Raw genomic sequence first — 23,426 nt, 5'->3', positions numbered from 1 at the left:
AACTGATAGTTGTATTGATTTTGAACTCAGTCACAAACCCTCCGAGTGTTCGATCAATATAGTGATCAATGACCCATGCGATGTTGTTTTATAAGGCTTCCAAGTGCCTCACCGGCACTGGAGTCCACACAATAGGGTCATCAAGTCTCCACGTACCCTGACTCTCTGCTAATCTAGACAGCCACTTGTGCAATTCACAAGGGAATAAACACAAAAATTTCTCGGTTTCATCTGAGTATAGGTATCTACTCAACCACTGCTCCTTGGATAATCGCCAATTTCTGTTCTCCTGAGATGCAAACGTGTGTTCCTTTCGATCGATCCACTTCTCCATTGCTTTCTTAGTAGGGAACCACTTCTTCGACATCACACATTCGTCAAATTGATCTTGGTCTTGACAACATAACCATTTTTTGGAATAAGGGGTCCTCACCCATGTTCAAAGTTATTTGTGCCAACCAAAAAAACCCTAACTGCTAACCCTTTTGGCAAAACCTGTGTAGCACAGAATACAGTCTCACCTGAAGTAGTATTGGGGGATGCTAGAACCAGTTTTCTGCATCTAGAGACCTGTGTGATGGTTTCCTAAGGCTCTTATAGCTTATATCTGCCTTCGTACAAACCTATTCCTTTTGACTATCAGCTACTGGAACTCTACCAGAATGACCATCAGACCTTCACGAAGGTACTTGATTGTACGTAACAGGCATAAAAGACACATATTTACTAATTTCATGCAATAAACTTTATTTATGAATCTTTTATGACCTAGATATGCCTTTGCATAGATCTATCATTTTCGAGCAGTTAACTACAACAAATCTATTTAACAAATTCCCAAGCTCCGTGAAGGTGGTTAATTATACTTATTATGCATAAGTATTATAGATCTATTTGTTTCACGTAGAAATGAAGCATTAATTCACATAACAGAGATCATATAACAAATATACATAAACTTAACAGAAGTAAATAAACAAGGCACATGTGCACAAATTTGGCTCAAAACAGTCTTTATTAAGATGTACACATTCAGATAGAGACTTCTTATCCCTGTGCACCCAGTTGTAGGGGACCACACACTCAACTGTGAACTTACCAAGGTCTCCATGCACTTAGCTGCAGGAGCCTTCCCCTTTCGCCTAAGTACAGGAAACAAACTTTTCTTACCTTAGCACCTTGCCCTTATAATGATTCTCTATCAAAATTTATCTCTTTAGACTCGTTATGACTCACTATATATAGCCTTTTCATTACAATACCATGGCCCGCAGACCATGGGTGAGTCTAAAAGGCCGACCTATCACCTACCCATACAAGGGACTAATGCCCCTTTGACTATCTCTTAGCTTCGTGCTCCGCTTCCATATTTCGTGGAGACTTTACATTCTTTCACAAAAACTATTACAAAACTTGACAAAATTTGACCCTAGGGACCCCATCCCAACAATGTAATTCATCCAATAATTCATCAATGACAGGAATGTGAAACTTATTTTTAATAGTGAGCTTGTTGAGCTCCCTATAATCTGGACACATGCGCCATGATTCTTGTGCACCAATACTACTGGAGTAGAGAAAGGACTTTGACTAGGTTGAATTATACCAACCTCTAACATTTTTGCAACCATACATTCAATTTCATTCTTTTTGACATATAGATATACGTAAGGCCTAATGTTTGGAGGAATAATTCCTGGAATCAAATGAATAGCATGATCATGATCACAAATAGGTGAGAGGCCTTTGGGAGTCTCAAAGACCTTGGAATGATTGTCCAAGATTTTTTGGAGGTGTGGAGAAATAGATGATTTTGATGTTTGAGCCTCTAGTGAACATAATTGTGAAACTACGCTCCATTTTTATTTCTTCAAAAGCTTTCTCATGCCATTAGAGCTATTTATCTTTCTTCGTTTCCCTACGATACCCCTTAATTCAACTTCCTTTCCTTCCCAAAAAAATTCAAGAAAAGTTGTTGAAAATTAAAAGCTATCATACCCAGAGATTGTAACCATTGGACTCCTAGTACAACATCAGCACCACCCATTGGAATGGAAAGAATTGGACTATTCAACACATATCTTCCCATCGATAGCTTGATATTATTCCACTTTCCCGAGCAATTTATGATTCCTCCATTTGAAACCGTCACTTGACACTCTGGTGCTAGATCTAAGAAGAAATTGAATTTCTTGGCTATCTTAGAATGAATAAAATTATGGGTACTATACGAATCAATCAACATTATTACATTTTCCTTCTTGATATGTTCTTCTATCTTGAGAGTTTTATGAGTGGTAATTCCTGCGAATTCATTACAATATATGGTCAGATTCATCTCTTCTCTCTTTGGGGTTGGTTCTTGGTGTATATCCTCTTCTTTTGATATTTCTTGTTACTTTTCTTCCTCCTCTTCACAATCGATGTAAAATGATTTCTTCTCAGCGCACTTATGAACTTTAGTGTATTTTCTATCACAACTATAACAAAGCCCTTTTGCCCTTTTTTCTTCCAATTGTTGTGGTGTCAACCTTTTAGGTCATGGAAGGCTAGGAGAAACCACACTTCCATCTTTATAGTTGTGAGTGGCAGGCTTCCTTGTTGCCATAATTTTGCTTACAATTTTTCTTGCCAACTTGAATGACTTCTCCAATGAATCACATTCCGAAAGGAAAACCTCATGTTCGATGTTATCCTGTAGAGTCCCTATGAAGACATCAACCCTTTGCTACTCTAGAATATCATTTACCCTTATATTCAATTTTTGGAAGTCCTCAATGTGCTCCACTGTTGAACCCTTTTGTTTGATATTTATCAATTGGCTAAAGAAGGTGCCACTCTTTGTATCCTCATAATGTGCTATCATTTTCTCTGTAAAAATTGACCAAGTGACAATTTGTTTACGAGGGCAAAGGCATCGATAGCATACAAACTGATTGGGTTCTAAATATAAAGTTGCAATGCATACCTTTTGTGTGTTTGGCATATTATGGAGATCACAATATTGCTCCATTTGTAGTATCCATGTTATAGGATCCTTGCCATCAAACTTCCTCATATCGATCTTTGGAATATGATGGGTCTTCAATCCAACATTAGAGTCTATCAAATCATGATTAACATTTTTTTAATTCTCATCATGAATTTCCTCTACTACCTTTTCACCATCAGGAAGCATTTCTTGTAGCAACTTTGCCAAACATCCCTTCAAACCTTCCTTGTATTTTTCAAATATTCAATGTTCCCTTTTGCTTCATTGATTTCATTTTTTAAACCATACATCTTAGCTTCCATGCCATTCTTTAAACCATCCATCTGAGGTTCTGTTAGTTTTTGTGAGAGTGAAATTTGTTGCACTTGGTCTCATAATTTTGATATATCATGTTGTGGTTCTTCATGAGTCATAGTAGAGCCTTTAGGTTGCTTACTAGGTGTTTATATTTTCTTTCTCGAGGGCATCAATTAGTGATAATTATGATTCACTATTCCTTTTGAATCACTTCAAACTATTTTTTCAAATGGATCTTATGAAAATTTTCAAAAAGACTACATGTCGTTTCTTAATTTGTAGGAGCTTGATATTGAATCTGATGTATCTCTAAAATTTCGGATCTCCAAGGTCTAACAATTGGAACCATCTTAGCACTTAGAGTCCTTTTTACAACTCCAAAAGTTTGATTGAAATTGGATTCTCAAAGGAAGAGTTATGCCCAATATCCCATGATGATCTGATTATATAATTTTCCAGTAGAGAGAACTTGTATGAAGTGACACGTGTCACTGTTTCAACCTTCGGCTCAGAAAAAGATACCTAACAATCTAAATTTTGTCCTATTTCTCTCACTTTTTATGAAATTTGAATTTAATGCTCACAGAGAAAGTTATGACGATTTTCCCAAGGTCACCTGTTTGAGCTGGAATTCGTTAACCTACAAAAAACCTAACTTCCTCAAATCATATCTCCGAGAATATGGTGAGCCAAGCACTGAAATTCAAACACGAGGTTCATCAAGAATTCGTCTCAATTGGATTTTAATTTGAGCTTATGAAACTTTGTAGAAAACAAGTTATAGAGAAAATTCCGTGGTGGCCTATTTGAAGCAAGGAAACCCTAGAATCCAAAGCTTTGGTACCAAATGTTATGCAACCAACTCATAGAATTGAAGAAGAGATAGATAAATAACTTGGAAATAAGACCCTTCAAGGGGGAAAACTCCTTTACATTACACAAATGAATAATTCGTGTATGATTTATATGAAAAAACCTCCTATATATATATATATATATATATATATATATATATATATATATATATATATATATATATATATATATATATAGGAGTCTAAGGGGTCACAATATTATCCGAGATGACATAACAATAATAATGTAAGGGCACAAAAATAACAATATGGGGACTACATGGACACAACAATAATAATAAGGGGGATACACTAATAATAATGAGGAAATACATTAGGGTTATAGGAACTTAACACATGCAGGGGAGTTCTTAAAATGTGAATATAATTTTTTGTAATTTTTTTTTGAATTCAAATTCTAACCACTATGTTTAATTATGAAGAGATGCACTTAGGCATCTAAACACACAACAAACTACCATATTCGTTCATTAAACAATAAATGGTGTGCAAAGAATATAAAAACACACCGAAGAAGATGACAATCAGTTGCATTGTTCTAAGTTATAATATTTTGTAATAAAATATATATTTTTAATTAAAAAAATAAATTGGTGCATTTTACTAGAAATATCCATATTAAGGTTTTTTTTTTAAAAACCATTTACCAAAATACAAATTTTATAAAAATTCTACATGAAACACGATTTTATACTTACTTATCTTTTCATGTTGAACATGCTAACATAAAGTGAAATAAAAATAATAATAATAATAATAATAATAAATCAATTTATAAATATATTTTTACATTTTTTTTAGTTCTTTCAACTATACAACCACAGATCTATTTTAATTCTAGATCTACCGATAGAGATCAAATAATTAGGTGCAAACCTATTTCGGAGTGAAAAGAGATTTGAACCCTCTACTCTACACTTGGTAGATGAGAATTAAGTTGGATATATATTGATTTAATTATTAACTATTAATTAGATTCTTTTATTTCATGTAATTTGAGAGAGTGCAAATGTTATAATTAATAATTATTGTTATTATTTTTTTGTTTTATTATTATTATTATTATTGTTATTGTATAATTTGACCAATTCGAAATGTTTATATATCATAATAGAATATCATAGGACAACATCTCTTCCATGCTAGCCTGGAGAGCACCTATTGATGCAATTACTATTCAACATCTATGTATGACTTAATTGTGTTGAGAGGTGGTCTACAACTTAATATGGTAGAGATGGTGTAATGTAATGTCTTATAAATATTTCAACCTAGTAAAAATAAAATAAAACAACCTATGTTTAGGTAAAAATAACTTCAAACTAAAATCATAAAAATAAAATTTCTATGTTATTATTTATATTTTTATTAATTTTTTTTGGGTATTTAAAAGTAAATTTAACTTGGTCAAGCTACTAGTGGTTTTTAGCTCCACCATTATATTCATATGGAATATAGTCTATTTAAAGTGGGGAACTAAATCATCTTAGATCCATCTAAGCTCCGGATATACCAAGCATCGAGAGGGATCAAATCTCGTGATATGCAAATTAAGAATTAAACCATCTTAGATCTATCTTAACTCTAGATCTAGGAAGCATCGAGAGGGATTAATTCTCCTGAAATATATCATGAAATGCAAACCTTTTTTACATTAAAATATATATTTGACCCCTATTAAGATTGGGTAAATCTAAAATTAATATAAATATACCATAGTGAGTAATGCAATGCTATCAAATTTCTCAATTTATTTATTTTACTAATGAATTTGGTTCTTTTAAAATTTTATAAAAATATTATATAATTTCATATTTTTTATTTGCAAATTAATAATACCTCTTTATAGAAAAATGGTTTGTTACCTCATTTAGATTTTCAATCATTTAAAATTTAGAATCTAAATTAAGTTTCCCATATTTTCATTAATTTTGCAGGGTCATTGAAACAGTTCGGCTGGCAGTGAACAATATGGCCATATCCTATAAACATACAAGATAACTCATTAGTATGGCATTGATTTCCATAGAGCTCATTAGTATGGCATTGATTTCCATAGAGCAAAACATTATGATGAGAAACTATTAAAAAACCAATTGTGTTTACTGAGAGTTCTTTAAAATACATAGAAGAACCATTATGAGGGCCTACAAACATTACCAATGCAGTGGTTACTGTAGGAAAAATTCATATTTAAACAATCCTTTTAAATTTATCTCCATATTATAATTATATTATCTCCATATTATAATTATATTATTTAAAGCATCCATATTTCAAGACATTTGATAAATCTATTAAACTTAATAAAATAATACTAGTAAAACATGAAAATAATAATAAACATATATCGCATTTCCAATGCCTTTTACTCTAAAGAAGCATGGTTAATTATTCATCTCGATATTACAAGTGCGCTAACTAAATGGAAATTAAATTCTTAAACATTGTTGTGAAGATTGGCATGGAGCACACTTTTAAAACATAAAATAATTTTAAAAGCTCTCATTTTTTAACAAATTCTATAATTTCCTATGTTTCTTCTCAATATTATAAATACGCCATTAATTGTTAACCTCAATGTAGGGATGTATCGTTACCGTTTCCTTAGTACACACTAAGCACAACATTACTTCTAGGTAAACAATATATTTTCTAGCTTATCGATGTAGTTTAGAAAGTGCAGACATGTTGTAAGTGGTGTCCCATGTCATGAAAGGTGTGCGCGTAGGTGTTAGTGCACATAACAAGTGCCACAACAATAATGTCAATAAAACCCATAGCCACAATATCAATGTGATATGTTTTGGACGTAATATTATGGATGGTGTGCTAAGTATTTTTTATAATATGTAGCATTGATTTAATTCATTTTCTTTTTAAATATCATATATCTGAATTTGTTTATGTTGTGTGTGTACGTGTGCATACATGTGTATTTCCATGTGTGTTCATGCACACGTGTATTTCCATGTAGGTTCTTCATGAAATTGTTATGAACCATATATAATGACGACGACAATAATAATAGGTTGACCCATACAATTTGTACAATAGTGGGAGGTCTAAGAGTAAGACAAGGATTCATACTCTCACTCTATTATAACAAAAAAACTGTTAGGGATCTGTTTCCTCCTTATTTTTTTTTATGAGGATACATCCCTCAAGGGTTTTTGTTGATGCAGTTTGTGACTAGGATCATATTAAGTATGGCAATTATTAGTCCCTGCCATCTGGCAACCGGCAGGGACTATAGTAATCGATCAGTTTTGAGTTAGCATTAGTTTGCTGTTTTAGTCCGGTGTTATTCAGTGCTTATTATAAAGTTTTCCAAAAGCGTTGTGCGGGGATGTCCCAAGATAACCAAACTCTTCAGCTTTGCCATCTTATTTGGCCTCTTCCCGAGGCGGGAGAGGCCGGAGCATAGACTATCTTCCTTTGCCGTCTTTATTATTGTGACCGTCAGGCGATTTCATAGATTAATGTTAACATTACTTAACATTAGTTTGGCAGTGTACTTAACATTAGTTTGGCAGTGTGAATTATTTGCAGTTTCAGTTTTGGCATATTGGCAGGTGTTCTGCTGTCCGTGCTCTTCGTGCATGGCAGGTGTTCTGCTGTCCGTGCTCTTCGTGCATGGCGGAGTGCCAGGAGGCGCCTTCAATTGAATTTGCTTTGTCGATGTCTGCACGCTGCTGTAACTGCCTGTAATCCATTTGCTTTGTCGATGTCTGCACGCTGCACGCTGCTGTAACTGCCTGTAATCCATTCTATTTTTTCCATTGGGTAAGTCTATTATACACCGCTTTGCATTCTTGTTCGTAGGGTTGCACGCTGCTGTAACTGCCTCTAAGTCTATTATACACTGCTTTGCATTCTTGTTCGTAGGGTTTAACATTCTTTGGTTGCAGGGTGTAAGCTTTAATGGCAGCTATGGCAGCTAGGTAGATTGAGATTTGAGCGATGAAGAGTTACCTGGATCATGCTCTGGCCATGAGCCCTCTGTTGCACTTCCCGGAAGAGCTGGAGCGGATCAAAATTCCGTCCGAGTGGTTATATGACCATCACCATGAGGAGAACAAGGGCGTGGAACCTGCAGCGGTGGACATCAAAGAAACGCCCAAGGAGTATGTGTTCTACGTCGACGTTCCGGGCCTTACCAAGTCCGACATTCAGGTAAGTGGCGAAAATTAAATCCAGTGAACAGGATGATTCAGGGCATTTCGCTGGCCTCGCTTCGTTCAGGAGCCGAATTAACTGAGACCGGAGCCGAATTAAGAGATGCTGGTCTAGACTATTCGTAAAGCTATTCGAGCGATACTCTTTAACCAAGGAGAGGTACTTTAGCTGGTTATGGCTCCTCGTCAAGCAGGGTTGGGCTGGCTCCTCATCACGCTAGTGTTGGGCTTGCTCCTCGTAAAGCTGGTGAAGCGCTTGAAATCCGACTATCTGTTGTTGCGAGCTAAATTAATGCTTTGTTCAAGTAACAGATCTGGTTGCCCTGGTCCCATAGCCCGCTACTTCCCTTTGTACGGCTCCAGATTCACCACCATCACTTACAGCATATCCAGGCGCAGATAGAGATCACAGATTGACCCTTTATCGATTGATTCGGGATATGGGAGAGATCACATCCAGCGTTCTAACTGCAGTTCTTGCCTCTTGAGGTACGTTCATCTCAGTTTTCAAATTGTTTATAAATAGCTATCAAATGTCAATACAATCGATTTATCGCAGCACAGACCTAAGCTTATAACTCCCTCCTGCAGCGCAGGGTTTACTGGGCTGGTGAGACGTGGTGAGACATGAGACACGGTCAGGGCTACTCCCGGTCCATCCTTTGTGAAAAGTTGTGTGTTTGGCAGCTGAGTTTCTGTGAAGGCACTTGTTCTTTCGTTACACCTCTGGTGGTGAAGCAGTAGGACACGCGTAGCACATGCAAATTCTATATATTACTGTTAACCATCATTTTATTTGTATGTAACCATTGTCGACATAACATAGAAATCATCCTACACAAAAAGCTATGTGGGACCTACCATGAGCGCCATGTCTCTCATCATTCCATTTATCAAAACTTTGCCCTCCTTAACCTCCGCTTGGTTCATACCTACTTTTGCCCTCCTTAACCTCGGCTTGGTTCATTCCGACATTTGGCAGTGGATTCCATGTCTCTGCAACTTATTCATATATTGTAGACCTGCCAGGTAATTTACTCTGTAATAATGTAGAAAATATTTTTAGTTTCTTATTTATTAGTTTCTGGACGGTTTGAACTCAAGGCACTGAATGTCGGGCCTACCAACCTTGATGAGCAGAATGATGAGCAGAATGGCCAGTGCTGGGGAGGGTAGCTCATAGCTGCGTTTACAGAGGCAGTCTGAGGTTTGGGAAACTGATTGCTGTGAAAAAGATGACCTTTTCCAGTTGTGGCTCTAAGGGATTGTTCTTCGGAGTGGTTCTTTCTATTAACCTTTTCACATAATCATTAATTTGTTGAATTGGCAACTGTCTTCAATAGTCTTCATTCTTTCGTGTCTTTTTGGCTGTGTATTCTTTTCACCTCTAGTTGTCGCTGTGCATTGAACACACATCTATGGAATTTAAAGAATTTAGATCTCTAGATTGGCTCTGAGCTACATGGTATGGTTGCATCTTCCAGCATTCTTTTTGCAAGATGAGGATACGGATGGGCTGGACTGCTCCGTAAGTATGTTGTAGAACCTGCACACATGTGGTGGCCAAGCACACTGGTCCAGGTGACCCTGTTCCGGTATAATAAAAATGTCAATATTTCTTGGGAATGTTTTAAGTAAATCATAGTGGTGTTAATGGATCTACTACTTGATAAGTGGTTAAATTTAATAATTTTTCGTTGTGAAATTCAGAAAAATAGTTCTTACGAAATTCTGAAAACAAATTTAGCCAGTCCACTTATTGAGTTACTTTTCATTTAATTATACTGTGAGAATTGGTAATGGAGAAGGTTCTGTGTTTGACATGCAGGGTACTGCATGAGAGAGACCATGGAAAGGGGATGTCTCGTAACACCTTCTTCTTCATTGCCATGACCAGCAGCTTTTGCTACTATGTATTCCCTGGTTATCTATTCTCAACCCTGACCAGTGTATCGTGGGTGTGCTGGATTTGGCCTCACTCTGTCACAACACAGCAGATTGGCTCCGGCATGAATGGCCTCGGACTAGGTGCCTTTGGTTTCGATTGGAGCACCATCGCAGCCTTCTTGTTCAGTCCTCTTATTTCTCCATTCTTTGCCATTATGAATGTCATGGTTGGTTATGTCTTCGTAGTATACTTTGCAGTCCCTCTTGCTTATTGGGGCACTAACATGTACAATGCAAAGGCTTTTCCTATTTTCAGCTCCGATTTGTTCACAGCCCAAGGTCAAAACTATAATATTTCACAGATTGTGAACAATAAATTTGAGCTGGATCTCGCTGCTTACAATCAGAATGGTCAAATACATATGAGCTTCTTTTTTGCTCTGACTTATGGGTTTGGATTTGCAACCATTGCTTCTACAATTACCCATGTCGCTCTATTCTATGGGAAGTAAGTTCTGATTTTTGTATTGACTTAACTTCCATTACTGCTTTCTTGCAAGATCATCAATTATGGATGTTAGTTTAAATGACATGCGTTGTTATGGTGCAGGGAAATATGGCAGCGTGCTGTAGCAGCATCCAAAAACAATCGGCCTGATATCCATACTAAATTGATGCGCAAATACCCTGACATCCCACAATGGTGGTTCTACACTCTCTTGTTTGGGACTCTTGCTGTTGCCTTTGCACTCTGCGAGGTTTACAAGAAAGAGGTACAATTACCATGGTGGGGGTTACTTTTTGCCTGTGCTCTCGCTTCATTTTTCACTCTTCCCATAAGTATCATCACCGCTACTACTAATCAGGTAAGCACATTGATTTTATTGATTATTTTGTAGAAGGAATTATATATATATATTCATTCATATGTTCTGGTTATACTTCATCTTCTTATTTTGTTTTGGCACAGACACTAGGCCTGAACATTATCACCAAATACCTAATGGGATATATCCTTCCTGGGAAGCCTACTGCCAATGTTTGCTTCAAGGTCTATGGTTATATGAGCATGAGCCAGGCAGTTTCTTTCTTGTCAGACTTCAAGCTCAGCCATTAAGATAACTGGAAGAAAAGTTAGATTTTTATTTATCAGATAACTGGAAGAAAAGTTTAATTTTTTTGAGGAGCTGATTCTTCCTGTGTCAAAAGAACTGGTGTTAGGTTTTGGCTTTTTTTGAGGAGTTTATTCTTTTTGTGTCAAAAGAACTGATGTTAGGTTTTAGCACTGTAGTTTATACTAGTCTAAACTACAGGTTTAAACAAGTATAAACTACAGTGCTAAAACCTATACTTGTTTAGGTTTTAGTTCTTGAGCAATTTGGTGAACTGATAAAAGCATTGTTTTTGCTTAGCTTCAAATCTCTCTCTGTGAATTATGAAACTTCCCAGACATATTATAGATACATATTACAATTCTTAGTTTAGTACCAGGTATTCAAATTTTTGAGAAAATCAGAATGAATTTGCTATATTTATATTATTTGCAGAATGTTTTTAGCATGATATGGCAGTGCACATTTGTTTTGTTCTGTTTATTGATATTGTGTGTGCAATGCAGTTTATTGGCACAGTAGTGGCTGGAACAGTCAACCTGGGAGTTGCATGGTGGATGTTGGGATCGGTGAAAAATATATGCCAAACAGATCTTTTGTCTGCAAGTAGCCCATGGACATGTCCCAATGATCATGTGTTCTTCGATGCATTAGTTATATGGGGTAAAAGTTTAATTTTTTTGAGGAGCTGATTCTTCTTGTGTCAAAAGAACTGGTGTTAGGTTTTGGCTTTTTTTGAGGAGTTTATTCTTTTTGTGTCAAAAGAACTGATGTTAGGTTTTAGCCCTGTAGTTTATACTGGTCTAAACTACAGGTTTAAACAAGTATAAACTACAGTGCTAAAACCTATACTTGTTTAGGTTTTAGTTCTTGAGCAATTTGGTGAACTGATAAAAGCATTGTTTTTGCTTAGCTTCAAATCTCTCTCTGTGAATTATGAAACTTCCCAGACATATTATAGATACATATTACAATTCTTAGTTTAGTACCAGGTATTCAAATTTTTGAGAAAATCAGAATGAATTTGCTATATTTAAATTATTTGCAGAATGTTTTTAGCATGATACGGCGGTGCACATTTGTTTTGTTCTGTTTATTGATATTGTGTGTGCAATGCAGTTTATTGGCACAGTAGTGGCTGCTTATTATAAAATTCACGAAAGGATCTTCCTACTTTTGTTCTGTTTGGTTCGCCTTTTTCTTTCATAATCTCACCCCATTCTCACATACTATGTCGTCGAGAATGGGATGTTGGTACCAGGCCAGAGCTGGTGTAGCTCTTCCCCTTCTTTCTTGGAATTTCTGTTTGTGTTTGGTTCACTTTTTTCTTTCATAATCTTACCCCACCCTCGCACACTTAAGTCAAGAATGGGATGCTGGTACCAGGCCAGCGCTGCTGTAGCTCTTCCCCTTCTTCCTTGGAATTTCTAGATGGAAGGTGGAGTGGCTGTCAACCCCAAAGGAGCCTATGAGATTCGATCCAAAGGCCTCTATGGACTTAGCAGAAGAGCACTACCAATGGAGCTAACCCTTGGGCTCTATGTGGTTCACTAAAGGAGACTTTACCTGTCTGCATTTATTTGTTGATTGAACTTGCATTTATTCACAAATTTAGTTATTGTTTGCTTTATGTAACTCTGGATCATGTTAGGGCACGATTTTCACATTTGTTGATTCCTTTGAGATAATGAGCATTTGCTGAGGCCGGATTGGTCCACTTTTGATGAACTTGGGAATATATAGTGATGACATGAAAATTTTATTGGTATTAAGGCCATTTTTCACTGACTGTTAGAGCCAGAGGGTCACTTTATAAAGACTGATATAAAAAATTAATATCGATTTAATGCAGGTCAGCAATTAAACAAGAAAATCATGACCCGACATTGCGTTTAGGCTTATGTTTCTGAATTTTCTTAGGCATATTGCATTTGTACAAAAGCTGATCAAGAAGCAACTTTATTATGATGCACTTGGCTATTTTAAAGATTAATTGGGGCTTCTTCGATCACAGGCCCCTTTATGATAATATTTATGGAGAATGGTATTTGCAAAATTGCTCATGGATCATTGCTTGAGAATTATTGTTTAGAATACCGGCTGGTGAATCAGTTCCACTGCAATGTGCAATAGTTTTGTCATTAAGGCTTTGCCTACCTTTTGCTCTTAGCTGTTGTGGTGAGATCTATGTTCCGTTTATCTATTTTTATTAAGCCTTGTTGTGATGCTCCATTTTGGTGTGTTTTCAGCTTTCAATTTGATGGAGGAAGGCTGTATTTGTTTCCTGTCCGTCTTAGCTGCCATTCTAGGATCAATGCCTTAGCTGAAGGCACAATTTTTTCTTAATGAGCCAATGCTTATGGGTATCGTCTTTTTTCCCTTTGTTGAGGCCATACATAGTTGGACGGATAGGCCTTTACTGTTTACTCCTTACTTCTTATTGGATCCTGTTGAGGAGAGGTGAGTTGGAGAGTGTCCCGGGTCATGGTGGTTGCTATGAGTGAAATTATAAGCAGATAGACCATGGTGGTCAGAAGTATGTGAGCCGCTGGTGCGCACATTCCAAGCCACATTAAGAACATAGGTGCCAAATAAACACTGTGTCACATCTGAGACCTGAGTTTTGTTGATGCCAAATCGAGAGATAAAAGACAAAATTCCCTTTGCTAGACCTGTTATGCTAAGATCAATGTCTTGTTGGCAATATGGACCACTTTTCTCCATTGTTAAGGTCTAAACCCATCTATTTCATCATGCTTGCCTATAATGTCATCATGGCGATCCTACTGACCTGATGGGTCCTTGGCAAAGTTACAATACTCATTTTTGAAAAAGAACTTGGTGAGTTTAGAGAGTGATGGGTCCGATTGAATTCTCAAAGATTTGGGCAAAAATGCCATTGCACTTGCGGGTCAAACTTGCTGACGCGTGTAAAAATTTGCGACTACTCACATGTCATAGTTTGACATAGCAGTACTTGCGAGTTAACTTGTTGCTCCCAAGTTCAACTTACTGGAAGCTAGTTTTAAATTTTTAATTGCCAATGAGTAGTGGCAAGTCAAACTTGTTGGGTATTAATCTCAGCATTTCCAGTCACATCCAGGGTCCGGTTTCCTTCCCTTCAACTTGTCATTGGAGTTCAATGCCCTCTCCTTCAGAAATCTTCTTTTAACACTTTATCATAGAATTTTTGTAAGCTCTGTTGTACAGGGATTGTTGTAATCCTTTGAAATTGAAATCAAAACTTTATTAATCTCCTCACATGAACAAAAACAGTCAATTGGACCAAGAGACAAATTAGGATGCAAGTACAACAATATGGGAGTTCTTGATTCATTGTTCATGATAAGGAGAAATGGCTGCACCATTCTATCTGTACTGAATGAGGATTTTCTCCATGTTGCTGTTGTGATGATGAATTTCAGAGGCAACAACATACTTGCATTTCCAGTCGCATCTAGGGTCCGGTTTCCTTCCCTTCAACTTGTCATTGGAGTTCAATGCCCTCTCCTTCAGAAATCTTCTTTTAACACTTTATCATATAATTTTTGTAAGCTCTGTTGTACAGGGATTTTTGTAATCCTTTGAAATTGAAATCAAAACTTTATTAATCTCCTCACATGAACAAAAACAGTCAATTGGACCAAGAGACGAATTAGGATGCAAGTACAACAATATGGGAGTTCTTGATTCATTGTTCATGATAAGGAGAAATGGCTGCACCATTCTATCTATACTGAATGAGGATTTTCTCCATGTTGCTGTTGTGATGATGAATTTCAGAGGCAACAACATACTTGCATTTTTTGCTTGAGAATGATCCTTCAACAAGTTAGATTGTGGAAGAGTTTCCATGGCCTTACATGCATGGGGGTTGACACAAAGCACATGCCTGTAGGCAGATTGGATCCATGGTGGGAAGCTTGAGAAGGCACACCTCCCACCATATTGAACCACTACCCCACTGGTTATATAATTAAATTTTCATTTAATTCTCAATATAAACTGATTTTAAGTCACCCTATAAAATCGTTTAGGCTGTTGAACTGTAAACATTAACATTATCCTTTATCCATATTGTGAATCTCTATTACATGTGTTGTACTGCCAATGAGTAGTGGCAAGTCAAACTTGTTGGGTATTCAAACTCACTGACTGGTAGGAGTTTCACGTGTGAATGAATCAGTTCAGGTTGCTTTCTGTGTTGAGTTGAATTTGACACAGTGGCTTGACAAACTTTTGTAAGAAGGGTCATTAGATCGATGCCTCTTCTCATGACACACTTCTTTTCCCAATTGTAAGGCCCATCTCCATCTTCAGGTGCTCTTGCAATGTGTAGTTGCAGCTTTCCCAATCCTGTTAAGGGCATGCCATACTCATACTTTCAACTTGCATGATCAAAACCTGATCTGAAGGTTCTCTCTGTATTGCTACAAGATCTGCTCTATTTGTTTGGCTTTAATGTTTAATCTCAGCGTTTCCAGTCACATCCAGGGTCCGGTTTCATCTTAGTAGTACCATTGCTTATCCCTTATTGTATCGTAGCTTGTCTTATGCTATCTCTTATTCGCTATGTCTAGCTCAATGATCCATCATATACAGCTCCTCGGGATTGGTATATATTAGTAATGCCTTTTATTACCCTTGCACAGGAATAGTAGTGCACATACTAGTCTAATCATCAGTAAGCTCCAGCTTATACCTCATTTCATCCTGCTTAACTATCCCTGGTATCACGTATATGTATATTATGTAAATACAATACATCTTATATCACTACTATCCCAGTAAGTAGAGTAAGCATAGTAGAAGCTTAGTAGTCCATGGAGTAACAACCATGATACTTATGGAAATACAAGAAATTGGAACGTAATATGATAGTACTGCTCTTTATAGTATTACAGCTTATTTGGTTAACTAGTATGATATCCATATGTAACTGGTGTCAATACTATATGGTTTAAGCAAGGTATATAGCTTAGTTTCATCAAGTAATCATCACATATCTTTTATAAGCTTGATAACGTGTAAGCCTAATTACTGATATAGGATATACAAAGCAGGTACGTATGAAAGGTGAAACACAGATACCAGCATATATATAATATTCAATCCTTAGTAATAGTCTCAATACCATCGATTGCCTTATATGGAACCAATAGTCAAAAGAGGTGGTATATCTAGTCCAGCTATCATGATCAAGCTAGTTACTGCATGTACTATGATTGCACTTGTTATGATTATGTTTGTGTGAATGTGTAGTAGTACTAATACTCTCCCTATAACCTACCCCGAGTCAAAGTCTGAGATAGTGCGACGAGCATTGGAGTAAGCAATATCAATATGCTTATTACGATAGGTGGTTATGAGAGAAACAAGAAGGGTGGAAAACAGAGTAAATACTAGCTGCTTGCTTAAAGCTGACATGAAGCTCCTATCGATGAAATACAGGTACATGTAGAAACAAAGCTGGTTGTATACTCAATTACGGAACTAAGCCTACTGGTTACGTGTTATCAAGCTTAGTCATATCTACAGTATTGACCTAATCTGTGTTCTAAGCATTCAATCTACTCTATTAGAATATGGAAACAGCAAGTATGTTATGAATAGTGTGATATGTACTATATTAGCATAATGAACTGGTCCCTATGTTATGTATACAGGTGAAATCATAGGTCATTACCGTTGTAACATGGGTCTCTAAGATCGAGACTTGTATTGCACTCTTTGTAATGATCGTTTTTGTGTTATGTATTTCACTGATGAGATTGAGATCCACGCTGATTACGATCGAAGCAACAGGTCCTAGCCTCACCTGTTAATAATTGTCTATTATGGTTAATGTTTAAGAAAGCCTATAGGACACATAACATTCAAGTATGACTCAATTGTATGATAACAATGTCTTAGAAAGAATCTACCGCAACAGGCTCAAAGGGGCTATCTTCAACAAATTTGGCTGGTTAAGATGCTCTTCTTGTGGGCACACTCGCCACAGCCACCTAATTTCACATTTACTACTGTCGCCACATCCATCATTCCATATGCCATTTGCTCCCCATGTCAGATCGATCACTTAATTGCACCGAACGCTCACTTAACGTAAGCTTTTCGTTTTATGCCCATCATTAAATACTGGCCTCCTCCAATCTGATCTTCAAGTATTTCAGCTCCATTCCAAATCAAGCCGTATATGTACTTATTTCTGCACCTAGATATTGACATAGATCTCCTGTCTAGCCAATTTTTTATTAGAATAGCTTCGACCCAATCTACCACCAAGATTGCCCGATGTCAGATACATCACCTAATTCCGCATTTACTTCTACCGCCACATACATTCAGTGTTGACTGGTATTGTCTAGTCCTATAATGTTCAAGAAAGCCTATAGGACACATAACATTCAAGTACGACTCAATTGTATGATAACAATGTCTCAGACAGAATCTACCGCAACAGGCATCAAAGGGGCTATCTTCAACAAATTTGGCTGGTTAAGATGCTCTTCTTGTGGGCACACTCGCCACAGACACCTAATTTCGCATTTACTACTGCCGCCACATCCATCATTCCATATGCCATTTGCTCCCCATGTCAGATCGATCACTTAATTTCACCGATCGCTCAGTTAACGTAAGCTTTTCGTTTTATGCCCATCATTAAATACTGGCCTCCTCCAATCTGATCTTCAAGTATTTCAGCTCCATTCCAAATCAATCCGTATATGTACTTATTTCTGCACCTAGATATTGACATAGATCTCTTGTCTAGCCAATTGTTTATTAGAATAGATTCGACCCAATCTACCACCAAGATTGCCCGATGTCAGATACATCACCTAATTTCGCATTTACTTCTGCCGCCACATACATTCAGTGTTGACCAGTATTGTCTAGTCCTATAATGTTCAAGAAAGCCTATAGGACAAATAACATTCAAGTACGACTCAATTGTATGATAACAATGTCTCAGACAGAATCTACCGCAATAGGCTCAAAGGGGCTATCTTCAACAAATTTGGCTGGTTAAGATGCTCTTCTTGTGGGCACACTCGCCACAGCCACCTAATTTCGCATTTACTACTGCCGCCACATCCATCATTCCATATGCCATTTGCTCCCCATGTCAGATCGATCACTTAATTGCACTGAACGCTCACTTAACGTAAGATTTTCATTTTATGCCCATCATTAAATACTGGCCTCCTCCAATCTGATCTTCAAGTATTTCAGCTCCATTCCAAATCAATCCGTATATGTACTTATTTCTGCACCTAGATATTGACATAGATCTCCTGTCTAGCCAATTGTTTATTAGAATAACTTCGACCCAATCTACCACCAAGATTGCTCGATGTCAGATACATCACCTAATTTCGCATTTACTTCTGCCACCACGTACATCATTCCATATGCCATTTGCTCCCCATGTCATATAGAACACTTAATTGCACCGATTGCTCACTTAACGTAAGCTTTTCGTTTTATGCTGACCATTAAATATTGGCCTGCTCCATCCGAGCTTCAAGTATTTTAGCTCCATTCACACTTAAAACCAGCTTACAAACACATTGAACTCTTTTATAAATTGGCCTCTTCTGCACCTGGATATTCACATACATCTCCCCGCTTCACATAACATGGAATCCATTAGCATAAGCCAACTTACTCAACTCGCGGCATTGTTTCTCTTAGCACTTGTTCTCATGGCTCTTCTGATTATTGAAATCGTACAAGTCGAAAGACAAAGAAAAAAGAAACCAAGAAAATAATAACATCTCTAACGAAGAGCATATGAATCTACAACAAGTAATTCTGAATCTCAAGCCTATTTTTGCATTATTTTACGCATTGTCTTATTTCCTCGCTTCCTTCTCTGTTACAGGTGTACGACGGATGCTTCGTCACAGCCACCTAATTTCGCATTTACTACTGCCGCCACATCCATCATTCCATATGCCATTTTCTCCCCATGTCAGAAAGATCACTTAATTGCACCGATCGCTCAGTTAACGTAAGCTTTTCGTTTTATGCCCATCATTAAATACTGGCCTCCTCCAATCTGATCTTCAAGTATTTCAGCTCCATTCCAAATCAATCCGTATATGTACTTATTTCTGCATCTAGATATTGACATAGATCTCCTGTCTATCCAATTGTTTATTAGAATAGCTTCGACCCAATCTACCACCAAGATTGCCTGATGTCAGATACATCACCTAATTTCGCATTTACTTCTACCGCCACATACATTCAGTGTTGACCGGTATTGTCTAGTCCTATAATGTCCAAGAAAGCCTATAGGACACATAACATTCAAGTACGACTCAATTGTATGATAACAATGTCTCAGACAGAATCTACCGCAACAGGCTCAAAGGGGCTATCTTCAACAAATTTGGCTGGTTAAGATGCTCTTCTTGTGGGCACACTCGCCACAGCCACCTAATTTTGCATTTACTACTGCCGCCACATCCATCATTCCATATGCCATTTGCTCCCCATGTCAGATCGATCACTTAATTGCATCGATCGCTCAGTTAACGTAAGCTTTTCGTTTTATGCCCATCATTAAATACTGGCCTCCTCCAATCTGATCTTCAAGTATTTCAGCTCCATTCCAAATCAATCCGTATATGTACTTATTTCTGCACCTAGATATTGACATAGATCTCCTGTCTAGCCAATTGTTTATTAGAATAGCTTCGACCCAATCTACCACCAAGATTGCCCGATGTCAGATACATCACCTAATTTCGCATTTACTTCTGCCGCCACATACATCATTCCATATGCCATTTGCTCCCCATGTCATATAGATCACTTAATTGCACCGATTGCTCACTTAACGTAAGCTTTTCGTTTTATGCCGACCATTAAATACTGGCCTGCTCCATCCGAGCTTCAAGTATTTTAGCTCCATTCACACTTAAAACCAGCTTACAAACACGTTGAACTCTTTTATAAATTGGCCTCTTCTGCACTTGGATATTCACATACATCTCCCCGCTTCACATAACATGGAATCCATTAGCATAAGCCAACTTACTCAACTCGCGACATTGTTTATCTTAGCACTTGTTCTCATGGCTCTTTTGATTATTGACATCGTACAAGTCGAAAGACAAAGAAAAAAGAAACCAAGAAAACAATAACATCTCTAACGAAGAGCATATGAATCTACAACAAGTAATTCTGAATCTCAAGCCTATTTTTGCATTATTTTACGCATTGTCTTATTTCCCCGCTTCCTTCTCTGTTACAGGTGTACGACGGATGCTTCAAATATGCATTTGGGTCGTCCATGGTGGTGCAACTCGCATTTTTTATGCTTCTATCGTCTCTGCTGGGATCCCGGTCTAATGTCCTAATTGTTAGCATTCGTGCTTATCTTGTATTCTTCACATGTTACAGTCTATCATAAGAAATGCTTATTTTCAAGGTCAAATGTAAGCTTCACGGCGGTTTTCATGTTACTCGTGTCTTGAATTGATGATGATTCTCTGCAAGTTAGTTATTCAATAATGTTCAGATCTTTGGTATATAGTGCTCATGTGACTATCTCTATTGCAGTTGTGTGATTTTGGGCTAGCAACATAAACTGGTGTAAACTGGTGCAAGCCCAAAACTTCAATAGATATTGCAACATCCCCTGATTTGGCACAATACGCTTGTGGATGACCCTTTCCAGTAATATATCATGTAATATTGCAGGCCATAGTTAATGAAACAGCGCGAGTTTATTTGGAGGAGCTCCTGTTTGATCCCTATTTCATTGATCTGTTCTACAGTCTTACACTCTTTCTTGTTTACTATTTTGACATTTATCATTGCCTGTTGTCTGAGTTTCAGAAGAAGTTGACGCAGTCTCTACTTACAGGTCTTATCAAAACACCGATATAGCAACCCCCCTATATACGTTACCGAAACTGGTACTTCAGCCTTGACATTTATTGAAGAAGAAGAAATATTTCTATATGTTTTCTGAAAAGTACCCTTGTTACACTTGCATCTGTTCCTTGAGACTTAGTAGTTACTTAATTGATTCGACAAAAAAGCAGGAGAAGCACATTACCTTTTCGAAAGTGTTTTATGTACTTTATATCTATGCCTATTACAGTAAGTGTGTTGATTTTACCTCTTTGGGCTCAAAATTGTAATTAGCCAAGCCACTACACTATATGTCTAATGTCTGACAGAACCATCTTTCCGCTGATTGCTATTCTTCCACTTTGTTTCTTATACGTATCATTTGCGTAACCCCCCCTCAGAGCCCTCTGAAAAGCCTTCGAGCCCTTATTCAAAGCCTTCTGAGACCTATTCACAGGCTTTCGATCCTGAGACCTAATGCATGTATTATTTACGTATCTCCTACCCTTAGCTCAGACCCTGACTTGGCTGAGACTGACTTGGCTAATACTTATCCACCGCCTACGCTCTTGGCCTGGCCGTACTACGCCCAAGATAATGAGACTAAACTCCTGGTTCAGACCCTTACCCTGTCCATCTAGGATGATACGCTCTGTCCTATAAACCTCCTCGCGGGTGGCTCACCAGACCATTTCTTTAGCTCGTGTCGCAGGCTGCAGCTTACAGCAAGTCTAGCAACGCAAGAAACAGTGAAGTGATCGCTCCAACCTGGGAGTTGCATGGTGGATGTTGGGATCGGTGAAAGATATATGCCAAACAGATCTTTTGTCTGCAAATAGCCCATGGACATGTCCCAATGATCATGTGTTCTTCGATGCATCAGTCATATGGGGTTTGGTTGGTCCCAAAAGGATATTTGGCAAGCTTGGAGTGTATCCCCAGTTAAATTGGTTCTTCTTGGGTGGGGCAGCTGCTCCAGTTTTAGTGTGGTTGGCACACAAGGCCTTTCCAAAGGTCAAGTGGATTCCTCTGATCAACATGCCAGTTATGTTGGGATCTACAGCCTATATGCCTCCAGCCACTGCAGTCAACTACACATCCTGGATCACTGTTGGCACCATTTTCAACTATTTTATCTTTAAATATCAGAAGGCTTGGTGGCAGCGTTACAACTATGTGCTCTCTGCAGGCCTTGATGCTGGTTTGGCTTTTATGGCTATACTGCTATACTTTGCTTTGGGTCTGAACAACACATCCATAAACTGGTGGGGAGCAAGTGGGGAACATTGCCCTTTGGCCACCTGCCCCACTGCTAAGGGTGTCAAAGTGGATGGTTGCCCTGTTTATTAATTCTGATCTGATGTAAAGTGGATGATTGCCGTGTTTATTAATTTTGATTTGATCTTTACTGTCTTTGCATTCTGATTTTTATGTTCACAAAAGATTTCATTAGACTATCATAGCTCCTGGGGTGCATGCTACTTGGCCTTTGGCTTCGATCATGACCATTAGGAGTGGCTACATTATGCGCGTGTTATTACTAAGAACCCACTAAAGGACTAACACGAAGCCAAATAACAAGAACATGGGCTATATTCTCGGAAGCTTGCCAGGCTATAGGACTCACTATGTGAACTAAGCAAAAAGCTAACAACTGGATCAATAAGCCAAATTGAGGCCAATGCCACTACGAAATAGGCTATATTCTCGGAAGCTAAATGGGCTAGATGAAAAACTATGCGAACTATGTGCAGGGACTAACTGCGATGCAGCCTCTCTTGTTGTTGATTTTGTTTAGGGAAATTAGGATATTGTAAGATTTTTTCACTTCTCTATTTTCTCCTATTTTCACATATAGCATTGTAGGAGAGGTGAAGATGGCTTACGTAAAATATGTTAGTGAGAACATCACTAACCTCAGTGACTTCCATATTGATAGTGACTATTTTAGTTTAGGTTCATTCAATGTATAAGAGGTTACTTTGATGTTCAAACAAACATAACAAAGAGATGATATTAATTTGAACAAAGAATTATCCTCAATCAACTTTTCAAACTTAGCTAACATAATATTCCTTCTTATCATGCTATCTCCAAACTCAAAAAGAAGTTTCCTAACGTTCGAGCAAATATAATGAAGTGACAACACTAATATATTAATAAAAAAGGATAAAAAATAACATCTTTGTGAAAGAGGTCAAACATTCATCAA

At 37.4% G+C, this 23,426-nt stretch overlaps 1 protein-coding gene across 1 annotated transcript; it reads left to right on the top strand.

Annotated features, from left to right (window-relative positions):
* Nucleotides 1–8,372: 8,372 nt before the first annotated feature.
* LOC149160076 (oligopeptide transporter 4-like) lies at nucleotides 8,373–22,581 on the top strand. Its single transcript, XM_089434504.1, has 7 exons — nucleotides 8,373–8,451; nucleotides 9,847–9,937; nucleotides 10,171–10,737; nucleotides 10,840–11,095; nucleotides 11,200–11,345; nucleotides 11,823–11,947; nucleotides 22,035–22,581. The coding sequence occupies exons 1-7, from the start codon at nucleotides 8,373–8,375 to the stop codon at nucleotides 22,562–22,564; spliced, it is 1,794 nt and encodes a 597-aa protein (XP_089290630.1). The 3' UTR covers nucleotides 22,565–22,581.
* Nucleotides 22,582–23,426: the final 845 nt, after the last annotated feature.

The sequence above is a fragment of the Pinus tabuliformis genome, chromosome 5_2 (assembly GCF_031772625.1).
Source record: "Pinus tabuliformis cultivar Carrire ecotype Pingquan chromosome 5_2, CPIR1, whole genome shotgun sequence".
NCBI lineage: Eukaryota > Viridiplantae > Streptophyta > Pinopsida > Pinales > Pinaceae > Pinus > Pinus tabuliformis.
This window is presented reverse-complemented; position numbering and strand designations above follow the sequence as displayed.

What these genes read in the sequence shown, in the direction of transcription:
- LOC149160076 (XM_089434504.1), top strand. Translation starts at nt 8,373, where the DNA reads ATGATTCAGGGCATTTCGCTGGCCTCGCTTCGTTCAGGAGCCGAATTA. An exon ending in GTCCAGGTGACCCTGTTCCG is followed by an intron (nt 9,938 to 10,170) that starts GTATAATAAAAA and finishes TTTGACATGCAG; the next exon opens with GGTACTGCATGAGAGAGACC. An exon ending in AACAGATCTTTTGTCTGCAA is followed by an intron (nt 11,948 to 22,034) that starts GTAGCCCATGGA and finishes TATGCCAAACAG; the next exon opens with ATCTTTTGTCTGCAAATAGC.